The sequence below is a fragment of the Leucoraja erinacea genome, chromosome 14, assembly GCF_028641065.1.
Source record: "Leucoraja erinacea ecotype New England chromosome 14, Leri_hhj_1, whole genome shotgun sequence".
Classification (NCBI taxonomy): domain Eukaryota; kingdom Metazoa; phylum Chordata; class Chondrichthyes; order Rajiformes; family Rajidae; genus Leucoraja; species Leucoraja erinaceus.
The window spans coordinates 14,293,812-14,307,798 of NC_073390.1; the positions used below are offsets into that span (position 1 = coordinate 14,293,812).

Sequence of the window (13,987 nt, forward strand, 5' to 3'; positions counted from 1 at the left end):
AGCCATCTTCAATGTTTGCAACTCCAACCCTTTTGTAATGTCTGCAAACTTACTAAACAATCCATCTACTTTTCCATCCAAGTCGTTGTTAATATCACAAAGAGAGATCCCAACACTGACCCTGCGCAGCATCACTTGTCTTGGACCTCCAGCCACCACCACCCTCAGTCTTTATGCAAGTCCATTCTGAATCCAGACTACTGGGTCACTGTGCATCACATGCATTGTGATTTTCTGGGGCAGTCAACCATGAGGAAATGTTGCCAAATGACTTGCTGAAGTCCATGTCGATAACTGGCACTGCCCTATCCTCATCTATCACCTTTGTCACCTCGAAAAACACAATCAAGTTGGCAAAAATTGACTTGCTGTGGTCAAGGTCATGCCGACTGCCCCTAATTATCCCATTCTCTTCCAAATGTAAGTGAATCCTCTCCGATAGCCATCCTGTCATTGAGTCTCACAAGCCTAATTTATTAGTTATCCATACTTCCTAACCTATCAAAGGAATAACAATGGATATTCTCCAGTTCGCTGGGATCTTGCTTGCAGGTGGAGAGGATACAATGGTCCCATTAATCTCCACTTGCAATAACCTGGAATAGATCTCATCAGGCTTTGGGGACATGCACCTTAATGCTCTTTAAGAGGTCCAACACCTCCACTTTATTGATCTGTCTAGTGTTTTAGTACACCTCACACTGATCTCTCTATACTCTATCTCATATTCGCTGGTGAATGCCAATGCAAAGCTCAAGACCAGAGCAGAAATTAAGTTGAGCCAACCTGTTTCGAACATTTGGCTATGAGACATTTGCTGGTGTAGGAATAGATTAGCATCCTGCCTTAATTTCTTGCCATTGAATAGGGGTTACCTGAATTCAGTAAAGTTAATGAGTTATTATGAATGTTGATACAGATATGGAAGCAATCAGAATAAAGTAACCTGATGTTAGATTTATTTTTTAATTATGTAGGTGGTCACTCTGAAACCAGGAAGGATGATGCACGTGCTCAACTAATGAGGGAGGATCCAGACCTGGCTAAATGCTTTATAAAGACATTGTTTGGTGTGTTGTATGAAGTGTATAGTTCGTCAGCTGGACCTGCTGTCAGACACAAGTGCCTTAGAGCAATTCTTAGAATAATTTATTTTGCTGATGCTGAACTTCTAAAGGATGTTCTAAAAAATCATGCTGTCTCCAGGTAGGTATTAATTGTAAAATCTTGAAGTTTTATTTTAAAAACTGTACTTTTTCTACTGAGCATGGGGAACCAGAACATTGAATATGTATAAAATCACTAATTATCCTCACTATGGGTTTTATAATCTTAATAGAGGAAGAAGGCAAGGAACCAGAGGATGTGGTTGTAAATTAATTTACAAAATAGTCATGGGTGCAGCTTGTTTTGTCCCAAATTGAATGTCCTTTCATCAAAGGCATTGGAAGTGCCAGAAATTGGACAATGCATTAACATTTTCAGGGTTGTAGTTTAGTTTGAATAAAGTTGTCATGGACACAGTGGGTTTAATTACCTTCTGCTGTTTCATTCTGTCGTGTCTCCCCATTGACTTTAAAGTTATTCAGAATTGCCTTTCTGTTGGTTTTACACAAGAAGTGATGCCTTGGGACGATGGGATGTTTTATAACTTCCCCACATCCCCGACTCCTCAAACACTTCTCATTGATGGAACCAACTTACTATACAAACTTTGTCCTTTTATTAATATGAAAGTTTAAATCTATCTTAGTTTTTTAATATTGCAGCTCCTGATGTTATGGTCTTAAATTACAAAAATAAACCAAGTTAATTTGAAAGAATATTTGTATATGTGCCTTGCAAATAGAAACATAGAAACATAGAAATTAGGTGCAGGAGTAGGCCATTCGGCCCTTTGAGCCTGCACCGCCATTCAATGTGATCATGGCTGATCATCCAACTCCGTATCCCGTACCTGCCTTCTCTCCATACCCCCTGATCCCCTTAGCCACAAGGGCCACATCTAACTCCCTCTTAAATATAACCAATGAACTGGCCTCAACTACCCTCTGTGGCAGAGAGTTCCAGAGATTCACCACTCTGTGTGAAAAGAGTTCTTCTCATCTCGGTTTTAAAGGATTTCTTCCTTATCCTTAAGCTGTGACCCCTTGTCCTGGACTTCCCTAACATCGGGAACAATCTTCCTGCATCTAGCCTGTCCAACCCCTTAAGAATTTTGTAAGTTTCTATAAGATCCCCTTTCAATCTCCTAAATTCTAGAGAGTATAAACCAAGTCTATCCAGTCTTTCTTCATAAGACAGTCCTGACATCCCAGGAATCAATCTGGTGAACCGTCTCTGCACTCCCTCTATGGCAATAATGTCCTTCCTCAGATTTGGAGACCAAAACTGTACGCAATACTCCAGGTATGGTCTCACCAAGACCCTGTACAACTGCAGTAGAACCTCCCTGCTCCTATACTCAAATCCTTTTGCAATGAAAGCTAACATACCATTCGCTTTCTTTATTGCCTGCTGCACCTGCATGCCTACCTTCAATGACTGGTGTACCATGACACCCAGGTCTCGCTGCATCTCCCCCTTTCCCAATCGGCCACCATTTAGATAATAGTCTGCTTTCCCGTTTTTGCCACCAAAATGGATAACCTCGCATTTATCCACATTATACTGCATCTGCCAAACATTTGCCCACTCACCCAGCCTATCCAAGTCACCTTGCAGTCTCCTAGCATCCTCCTCACAGCTAACATTGCCCCCCAGCTTAGTGTCATCCGCAAACTTGGAGATATTGCCTTCAATTCCCTCATCCAGATCATTAATATATATTGTAAATAGCTGGGGTCCCAGTACTGAGCCTTGGGGTACCCCACTAGTCACTGCCTGCCATTGTGAAAAGGACCCGTTTACTCCTACTCTTTGCTTCCTGTTTGCCAGCCAGTTCTCTATCCACATCAATACTGAACCCCCAATGCCTTGTGCTTTAAGTTTGTATACTAATCTCTTATGTGGGACCTTGTCGAAAGCCTTCTGGAAGTCCAGATACACCACATCCACTGGTTCTCCCCTATCCACGCTACTAGTTACATCCTCGAAAAATTCTATAAGATTCGTCAGACATGATTTACCTTTCGTAAATCCATGCTGACTTTGTCCAATGTTTTCACCACTTTCCAAATGTGCTGCTATCCCATCTTTAATAACTGACTCTAGCAGTTTCCCCACTACCGATGTTAGACTAACTGGTCTGTAATTCCCCATTTTCTCTCTCCCTCCCTTCTTAAAAAGTGGGGTTACGTTTGCTACCCCCCAATCTTCAGGAACTACTCCAGAATCTAAAGAGTTTTTAAAGATTATTACTAATGCATCCACTATTTCTGGAGCTACTTCCTTAAGTACTCTGGGATGCAGCCTATCTGGCCCTGGGGATCTATCGGCCTTTAATCCATTCAATTTACCCAACACCACTTCCCGGCTAACCTGAATTTCACTCAATTCCTCCAACTCCTTTGACCCGCGGTCCCCTGCTATTTCCGGCAAATTATTTATGTCTTCCTTAGTGAAGATGGAACCAAAGTAGTTATTCAATTGGTCCGCTATATCCTTGTTCCCCATGATCAACTCACCTGTTTCTGACTGCAAGGGACCTACATTTGTTTTAACTAATCTCTTTCTTTTCACATATCTATAAAAACTTTTGCAGTCAGTTTTTATGTTCCCTGCCAGTTTTCTTTCATAATCTATTTTCCCTTTCCTAATTAAGCCCTTTGTCCTCCTCTGCTGGTCTTTGAATTTCTCCCAGTCCTCCGGTATGCTGCTTTTTCTGGCTAATTTGTACGCATCATCCTTCGCTTTGATACTATCCCTGATTTCCCTTGTTATCCATGGATGTACTACCTTCCCTGATTTATTCTTTTGCCAAACTGGTATGAACAATTTTTGTAGTTCATCCATGCAGCCTTTAAATGTCTTCCATTGCATGTCCACCGTCAACCCTTTTAGAATTAATTGGCAGTCAATCTTGGCCAATTCACGTCTCATACCCTCAAAGTTACCTTTCTCTAAGTTCGGAACCATTGTTTCTGAATTAACAATGTCACTCTCCATCCTAATGAAGAACTCAACCATATTATGGTCACTCTTGCCCAAGGGGGCACGTACAACAAGATTGCTAACTAACCCTTCCTCATTACTCAATACCCAGTCTAAAATAGCCTGCTCTCTCGTTGGTTCCTCTACATGTTGATTTAGATAACTATCCCGCATACATTCCAAGAAATCCTCTTCCTCAGCACCCCTGCCAATTTGATTCACCCAATCTATATGTAGATTGAAGTCACCCATTATAACTGTTTTGCCTTTGTCGCATGCATTTCTAATTTCCTGTTTGATACCATCTCCAACTTCACTACTACTGTTAGGTGGCCTGTACACAACACCCACCAGCGTTTTCTGCCCCTTAGTGTTTCGCAGCTCTACCCATACCAATTCCACATCCCCCAAACTAATGTCCTTCCTTTCCATTGCATGAATCCCCTCTCTAATCAGTAACGCTACCCCACCTCCTTTTCCTTTCTGTCTATCCGTCCTGAATATTGAATATCCCTGGATGTTCAGCTCCCAGCCTTGGTCACCCTGGAGCCATGTCTCCGTGATCCCAACTATATCATAGTCATTAATAGCTATCTGCACATTCAACTCATCCATCTTGTTACGAATGCTCCTTGCATTGAGACACAATGCCTTCAGGCTTGTTTTTACAACACTCTTACCCCTTATACAATTATGTTGAAAAGTGGCCCTTTTTGATTTTTGCCCTGGTTTTGTCTGCCTGCCACTTTTACTTTTCACCTTGCTACCTATTTCTTCTACCCTCATTTTACACCCCTCGGTCTCTACACTCACACATTTAAGAAACCCTTTCCCTTTAACTCCATCCTCCACTATCCCATTCAACACCCCACCCCCCTTATTCAGTTTAAAGCCACAATGGGATTTAATGAGGCATAAATTGTAATTACTGACTCAAACATTGGTTTTAATTTTAGTGTAATGCAAAGCTGATTGGGAAATTGTAATTTTAAACTATCTGTTCATGATGATTGTGACATGAAGGACTGTTCAATAGCACCACTGACCATGTCATTGTTACACAAACACATTTCTTAATTCAAAACTAGTTTCGGTGATATGATCAATTATCGTGTATGCATTCTTCTACTCTTATGTGAACATTTGTTTTTATTTCCATCCCACCATCAAAATCCAATCCAAAGCCACATCGCGTCCATGTTATCAAGTCAAGATTTCAAGATCGTAGTAGGAGCACTTCAGATGGCAGAAATTTTAATGCAGAAGTTACCAGATATTTTCAGCGTTTACTTCAGAAGAGAAGGTAAAATTTGAATAATTCTTGCCTGTTTCGTGCTTTACACATGGAACTAATTCTCTCAGATAATTGCTCTTATTTCTAGAGTTATGCACAATGTTGAATTTCATTCCTTTCTGTAATTAAAATTTGGAATTTTGAGAAGTATAAAATACTTTTTTAATTTTGGTCAAAGGAGTGATGCACCAAGTGAAAAACTTAGCCGAGTCTGAGACTCTGCTGACCAGCCCGCCCAAGGCATGCAGTAGTGGGATAGGAAGTCTGGGCACAACGGCTACAATTAGCACAGCTACAGCTGCAAGCAATACCATTCCTGATCTAGGATCTCCCAGCTTCCAAAGTATGGACGACTCTTTGGATTTAAGCCCCCAGGGGTAAGTTTGAACATTTTTCATTCATGTAGTAAAATGCTTCTGCATTCTCATCATTTTGGGATTTTATTGATTAACAAACAGATAAATAATCTTGGATATTAGTTAGGTGCAATTTAATAACTAGCACAACTTTTTTTTTTAAATGCCATGTAGTTTTTAGTCAGGGCACATTTAAAACAACATTATGAGATATCACTTGTTGAAGCCTCATTTATATCTGATTCGCGCTATGCCTGGTACCGCTGCACAATAAAGCCGCAACAGTAAAGGTTCAGTGTACGTTTCGACAGACATAACAGGCATTGTGTAAACCTGAAGCACAAGTATTTATTAAAAGAAACGCGTCTTCAGAAATCTGCCTAGAATTACCTAATGGTCTGATTTTTCTTTTGTTTACGAAGCAGTACTTTGTAGACTGAAATATTGCTGAAGTGTAATAAAGTTTGTAATTTAGGATGGTGACTGATTTGCAAGGGTGCAGTAATTGCCAGGTACTAGATTTAGGTTTATTATTGTCATGTGTACTGAGGTACAGTGAAAAGCTTTGCTTTGCATGTTATCCAATCAAATCAGAATGCTATACACAAGCCAAACTCGAGTACATTAGGTGGAGTGAAGAGAATGATTCACTCGAGTGGTGGCGCCATCGCGTGTGGCTGCCTAGCCTGCAGCTGTAGGTCCTTTCATTCTTTTTGTTACTTTTTTAGTCTGTTTTAAAGTTTGTTTTGGATATCTTTTGGCCTTTTTTATGTGGGGGGAGGGGGAAACTTTTCTTGGTCACTTCCTGGCTGAGGATGCGATTATTCTCCGAGCCGCATCTTCGCACCCCCCTCCTTGCGGCCTACCACCTGGATTGGTGCTGCCTTTGCTGCCGGTGACTGGCCAGAGCCTCAGCTGAAGCAGTGGCAGCGCAGCACTGGATTCCATCGCGGAGTGAGCGATGCCTTACTGGTGCCGCCGTGTTGGAGGTCCTGGATGTGCTGCGACTACTGACTTTGACACCGTGGCGCTGTGGTCTGCGGCACTGATGTTCCAGCCGCTGGCGGCACTGACGTTCCGGCCGCTGGCGTCGCTGACTTTGACTTTAACATCGCGGAGCGTTGGGATCTCTCGCCAAGGTCGCCAGCGTTGAATCTCCGCCCAGCTCAGCCTGTGGACTTCGGAAGCCGCGGTCTCCGATAGGAAGCGGCCGATTCGGAGACTCCGGGCCGCTGAGAGTGTTTGAGGGAAGCATCGGGTCCTTAGCGGCGACTGCGAAGGCCTCAATAGCCTCCGAACTGAGGTAGACGACTGAACTTTGGTGCCTTCCCTCACAGTGGGAAATGTTGATTCCGCTGCAGGGATATTTTTTATGTTTTATGTTCAATTCTAAAATGTATGTTTATCTTATTTGTGTGCTGCATGGTAACTCAAATGTCAATAATTGGTGTATGTGACAATAAATGTCCTTTGTCCTTTGATAGTGCAGAATATAGTTCTCAGCATTAGAGTGCAATGGTTCAAGATATATGTATCTTAGCTTATGGAAAGTTATGGAAAGACCATTAAGAAAGCTAATAACAGAGAGGAAGAAGCTGTTCCCGAGTGTGGTGGGACGTGCTTTCAAACTTATCTTCTGCCTGACTGGAGTGGGAAGGAGGAGGAATGACCAGAGTGGAAAACGTTTTTGAATGCGTTTGGCTGCTTTTCTGAGAGGTGTGAAATACAGCTGGAATTGGGCTACATCTAATATTGATTTGAAATAAAATGGCATTGCTGAGCCACTAATAATACCCCTAGTTTCTCTAAAGTAATATTTTGTTCCATGGTAAGTATGTCAATGCTGCTTAACATTTGCTTCCAATAAGTAACAAGCTATTCTTATCAATGATGTGGAAGGTTATATATGTGGAAAGTCACACTTTTAATTTTAGCGTGGTGGCTGGAAGTAGACTATCATAAGACTGGTGTTAAAGAAAATTGAAAGCATATACACATCAGAAAGTGAAGCTCAGCAGGAGCTTGGCAGATCTTTACATTTTTATCCCTCCTAGGCTGGATATTCACTAGAAAAATCTGTACACTCAAATGCTTGCAATTTAGATGGCAAAAGTGCAATGTGTGCACAGGGATGCAAGGATAAATATTTTTTTTCACTGCTTACTATATTTAAACTATCGTATTTACGAGTGAGGTGGTGCAGGAGTTGGTTGCAGGTCGGGAATGCACTTCTTGCCAGATCAGACTCTGCCAAATGCTAGCCAATAATATCATAAAAACTGAAAAATCACGATAAATTGTAAATGTAAGCTGGAAAGGAATATTTTAACTTTAGAATGAAGTTCAAGTATTAGCTGATCATGTGACATATTTCAAACAGTATAGTTAAAACCATGCTTTTTTGACGAACTTTTTTTGCCTTAATACATACAGAATAGTTTAGCACATGTTTTAAAAGGATTGTTTTATCTGATATTCCTATGATATTTAAAGATCATATTTAAAGTGTACAGTAAATGACAGTTCCTTTAAAAGCGTGGAAGTTCAATGGAATATTGGGGTGCACGTCCGTGGCTCACTGAAGGTGACAACACAGTGATGGGATGGTGAAGAAGGCATACTGAATTGGTGCATCGTGTAGAAGAGTCAGGTGGTTGTGTTGCAACATTTTGAAATTGGATAGGAATTTCATTATTAGTGGACTAACATTACAGGAACTATACCTGAAGCATTTGAAGTATTGTGTGCAGTTCTAGTCGCTGCATTTTAGGGAGGATGTGGAAGCTTTGGGGGGGGTGGGGGGGGGGTAGTATTAGAGGATTGTTTTTAAAAATAGGCTGGTCAAACGTGGATTGTTTTTCCTGATTCATCCGTCTTAAGAGGTGACTGATGGAAGTGTACACAATTGAGGGCAGTGATAGATTAGATGGCCTTTTCTCCGAAGAGATGGAAATATCAAATACTAGAGGGCATAGCTTTAACATGAATGGGGGAAGATTTAAAGGATTTTTGTTACAATTTTACACAATTGTAAGAATCTGGAACATGCTGCCAAGAGAAGTGGTGGAAGCAGGTATAATAACATTATTAAAGTGGCATTTACATAGACACGTGAACAGTTAGGGAATTAAGAAATTTAAACCATATGGAGACAAATATGCAGTTTAAATTGGCATCATGTTTCTGCACAGGGTCTGTTTCTGTGCTATATTGTCCTCGTATAAAAAATAATTTTCCAAGTCTCTCGTGGAATTAATTCAATATACTTCTGTCCAACATACCTTCAGTTGGACCCGTGAAGGCAAAATGAAAACTTTATTAAACAATGCAGTAGACAGCAGTGATATGATGTGTTAGCATCTGAAAGATGTTACATTGTACTTTCTGTGATGCTGGCCAAGACATGAGGGGAAACTATCAGTATATTGACCAACACCACAGATTATTTGCTTCATTGCAATTTGTGAAGTTCAACAGTGTTCTATTGACGGGGATAAGTTTCCTTGGTAATTACCAGGTAATTGTAAATTACAGGTCTACTTATTTCCATGAAATGCGTTAAATTTTAACGGGTATAGTCACGGCTATCTGTAAGGACATTTGCTTTGTTTCCAGACGATTAAGTGATGTCTTAAAGAGGAAAAGATTGCCAAAACGTGTAACCAGGAGGACGAAGAAGTACTCGCCTCCAAGAGATGATGACAAAGTAGACAATCAAGGTACAGTTCCTGTAATGTTACAGTCCTCCAATAATGGAAATGCCAATTTGTTTTTGCTGGTCTGTTTAAACACTTGAAGTTTGTGTTGGAAGACTGTTGGAGTGTGTGTCTTGGTTTTGGAAGTTAACGAGCCAAGAATATTGAGTATCACTTGCATTTGTAAGATTGGCTGACTTTGGTGCCTTCCCTCACAGTGGGAAACTTTTGATTCTGCTGTGTGGGGATGTTTTATGTCTGACTCTATTGTGTGTTGTGTTCTTTATTTTATTGTATGGCTGAATGTTGATCACATTTCACTGTGCCAACTGGCACATGTGACAAATAAATGTATCTTGTATTAACAAATGTTGTAACCAAAAGTGAAAAATGAAATTATTTTGCTCTTTTGTTCTTTGCTTAACTTCATGTGTTTGCATTTTATACTGTATCTGCTGCCCTCTTCACCTGTTTAGCCCATCTGACTCGCAGCTCATTTTCGCAACTAGCTTTATATTGTCATCAAATATTGAACGATCTTTTCATAAAATCGTTGAAAATAGTAGCTAATTATGAGGACCCAGTTCTGATCCTTCAGCCACTCGTGATCATTGCTAACGTGCAAATAATTTATTATCCTTTTGCCTTTTAACTTATCCCCTGTTCATGCCAAGATATTATGGCCAAACTTGCTAGGTATTAGCACCACCTTGTGAATCTGTTTTCTCCATTATTTGTCATATGACACTATATCAAATACTGCTTGAAAATCCAAAGTGCATGGATTCCGTCGTGTTGGTTAAATCTTGAAGCTTAGATATGAATCATCAGCTACTTTGGTTATACTGTGGGCAAAGTTAGAAATTTGGCCCTAAGATTACCTTAAGCACTGCATAGTTTTATATCTGCAGTACTTTATTGGACAGAAATTTGAACTACAGGAAAATGTCTCCATGTGGAAAAGTGCAGCCTTTTAACTAGCTTCCAATTTTTTTCCTTACAGCAAAGAGTCCTACAGCTGCCCAGTCACCTAAATCTTCCTTCCTAGCAAGTTTGAATCCCAAAACATGGGGAAGGCTAAGCACACAGTCAAATAGCAACAATGCTGAACCAGCACGCACTGCCGGAGTAAGTGGCATTGCACGGGTCACCTCAAAGGATACCATGTCCAATAACAGGTACTACTCTTTAGAATTATGAGGAAATATTTTAGATTTCATAATGCCTCATTGTTTCAAGTTTTATCACTGCTGCTTAAAATAGTCAATCTTTTCATTCGGGTTTATGCTTTATTTGGAGGGTTGCTCAGTAAAGTACAATTATGCACCAGTTTGATTGGTGGTGACAGTTTATCAAGCTGAATAATGGTACGAAACTAGCTAAATTTGTTTAAGTTTAGAGAAACAGTATGGAAATGGGCCCTTCAGCCCACTGTGTGTGTGCGCCGACCAGTGATCCCAGCATACTAACGCTATCCTACACCCACGAGAGACACTTTACAATTATACCAAGCCACTTAACCTACAAGCCAGTACATCTTTGAAGTGTGGGAGGAAACCGGCGATCCTGGAGAAAACACAACGCAGGCCACGGGGAGAATGTACAAACTCCTAGTCGAGCTCAAACCCGGGTCTCTGGCGCAGTAAGGCAGCACCTCCACTGCTGCTCTGTGCTAATAGGCACGATGCTTTATTACTTTTGTTACTGAGGCAAATGTTGTTGGATGTAAATCAGTTTTACATGCGAACAGTTGTATGGAAAATTTCAATAGTACCATTTGTATTTTGAACAACCACTTTCCTTACAGAGAGAAGATAAAAGTGTGGATAAAGGAACAAGCCCATAAATTTGTTGACCGTTACTTCACCTCAGAGAATGTGGATACAAGCAATCCAGCACTGAATGTTCTTCAGAGACTTTGTTCTGCCACTGAGCAACTAAGTTTGCAGGTCTGTATCAAAAGCTTTTCAAAAACCAATGAGTAAATGATTTGCAATAGGGGCTGCAGCTTGAAAAAAATTCAAGTGACCAAATATGTATCTTTAAGTTTTGCTATTTGTAGTCCAGTTTCTGAATATTTCATTCCTTATCAGATGGTTGCAGAATCTGATTCCTCATTATTTATTCACTTGTTTAGCTGCAAGAGATATGTGCATTTTTTCATCCTTTGGTTAAATACCTATAACCGACTTAACTATCTGACTAACTGTAAAGCAAAATTAATAATAATAATAATAATAATTTTATTTATAGAGCACTTTAAAAACAAACATAGCTGCAACAAAGTGCTGTACATCACTAATCATTGACAAAAAAGCTAATACACACCAAAAATAACAATCAAAAGAAATAGTAGGAAAAGACAAATAAAATTAAGAAACATCAAAAACACCACAAACAGAAGCAAAGCCTCAGGCATGGTCAAAAGCCAGGGAGTACAAATGCGTTTTAACACTGGATTTGAAGATGGACAGTGAGGGGGCCTGTCTGATGTGCAGCGGCAGGGTGTTCCAGAGTGCCGGAGCAGCAACAGAGAAGGCTCTATCCCCTCTGAGCCTCCGACTAGACCTCGGTCCAGGAGCAGCTGACCAGCTGACCTGAGGGACCGGGCAGGAGTGTATGGTGGAGCAGCTCAGAGAGGTAAGGCGGGGCGAGCCCATTCAGAGATTTAAAAACAAATAACAGTAACTTAAAATGAACCCGAAAGTTCCGGGAGCCAGTGTAGGGACAATTGGCGATATTTGCTCCCTCTTTCGAGTCCCTGTTAAAAGGCGAGCAGCAGCATTCTGAACCAACTGGAGACGAGCCAGTGAAGAACGAGCAACACCAAAATAGAGCGCGTTACAGTAATCCAGCCTAGATGTAATAAAGGCATGGATTACTGTCTCAAAATGCTGCCGCTCGAGAATGGGCTTCACCTTCGCCAGCTTCCTTAGGTGAAAGAAGCTGGACTTAACCACCGCGCATATTTGGCGATCTAATTTAAAGTCACTGTCCATCCTAAAACCCAGGTTCACAACTGTTGGCTTCACGTACCTTGACAATGGACCTAAATCAACAAATGGAGGTTCACGGCAGCCATTGGGATCAAATAAAATCACCTCTGTCTTCTTTTCATTAAATCCAAAATTAGGGCATTTGACGCATTAAGTCCATCTTAGTTCTCAGCAGGGCAATCCTATTGGTCCCATTACCCCTCTCCCTAATTCCTGTGGCCTTTCTACTTATTCTATTACATGCACGTCAATTCCACTACAATTCTTTTACCATCTATCTACTCTAGGTGTTAATTTGTTACAGCCAGTTAATGTAACAACTCTTCTATCGGATGAGGGCTCTTTTGTGGAGACAGTAGCACTTTCTGATGTGCCAGCTATTTCAGTTTGTGGAAAAAACGCTTACTTTCACATCATGGCAAGCAATGATGACCGTCAACTCTGTTTATCACTGCCACATTTTAGCAGTAACTTGGATGGTACCTTTGCCTCTTGGTTCTGATGTTATGGACTCAAGTTTTTTATCAGAGATGAGACTGCACAGGCTGATAATGCAGGATCAAAGTTAGAATGGTTAAGTTTGCTGATAAGGCAAAGATGGTGGAAAAGTATGAAGAGGAAATAAGGCTACAAAAGGATATTGATATTTTAGGTGGTTGGCTAAATATCTTGATTCTAACATAGTTATTTGAAGTAGCCAGTAAGAATATAGCACCTGAGCAAAGTCATATAATTTCTATTTGTGCAATTCGGCCCCAGAATTACAAATCGGAGCAATGGGAAATTGCTTCACTTCTCAGAAAAGATTTTTTAACATCCATCCAGGAAAGCAATGTACGCTTCATTTCTGCAGCTGTGCCAGAAGACACCTTTATAACACAACCAATCCAATAATATTGTCTGTCTTGATCTGGTCACTTCAATCATCTTTGTCCTGCCTTCTGCATGCATGGCACATAATCCCTTCCACCTTTTTTTCTGACAGATTTTCCTTTGCCCGAGGAGAGACCAAGTTCGGCCATTTTGAAACTATTTGGAATGTGTGTGCCATGCTTCAGAAATGACGAGGGCCCTTCATGAAAAGTTGGTGGGGTGGGGGGCAAAATTGATTAAAAATTTTAAGGGGGATCTTAATGAATAACTTAAAAAAAATAAAGATCAGGCCAAGTGAATGGGTTTCATTGTTAAGATATTTCACCCAATTTTGGATTACATTGGAGACGCAAGGAACTGCAGATGCAGGTTTACAAAAAAGGCACAAAATGCTGGAGTATCTCAGTGGGCCAGGCAGCATCTCCGGAAAACATGGATGTGATGTTTGGGGTCGAGACTGAAGGAGTGTCCGTACCCAAAATGTCAGCTTTCCATATTTTCTACAGATGCTACCTGAACTGGTGAGATACTCCAGCACTTTCTTTTTTGGATTCATTAGGTTATCCTGTGGTGTTGGTGTTCTCTGAACTGACTCCTGCAAAGGCTGTTGTCATTTTAGTCTATGCAGTTTGTAATTTCTATCCAACTTTTCATTTCTCTTGAGATCCATTACATGCCTAA

At 40.7% G+C, this 13,987-nt stretch overlaps 1 protein-coding gene across 1 annotated transcript in view; it reads left to right on the forward strand.

The window, feature by feature from the left end:
- trip12 (thyroid hormone receptor interactor 12) overlaps positions 1-13,987 on the forward strand; it is a 118,546-nt gene that overhangs the window by 72,085 nt on the left and 32,474 nt on the right. Inside the window, exons 20-25 of the mRNA XM_055646499.1 lie at positions 978-1,206; positions 5,277-5,395; positions 5,565-5,763; positions 9,358-9,461; positions 10,441-10,615; positions 11,245-11,386. Of these exons, the coding sequence (XP_055502474.1) occupies positions 978-1,206; positions 5,277-5,395; positions 5,565-5,763; positions 9,358-9,461; positions 10,441-10,615; positions 11,245-11,386 (968 nt within the window). The remainder of the gene's footprint in view (positions 1-977; positions 1,207-5,276; positions 5,396-5,564; positions 5,764-9,357; positions 9,462-10,440; positions 10,616-11,244; positions 11,387-13,987) is intronic.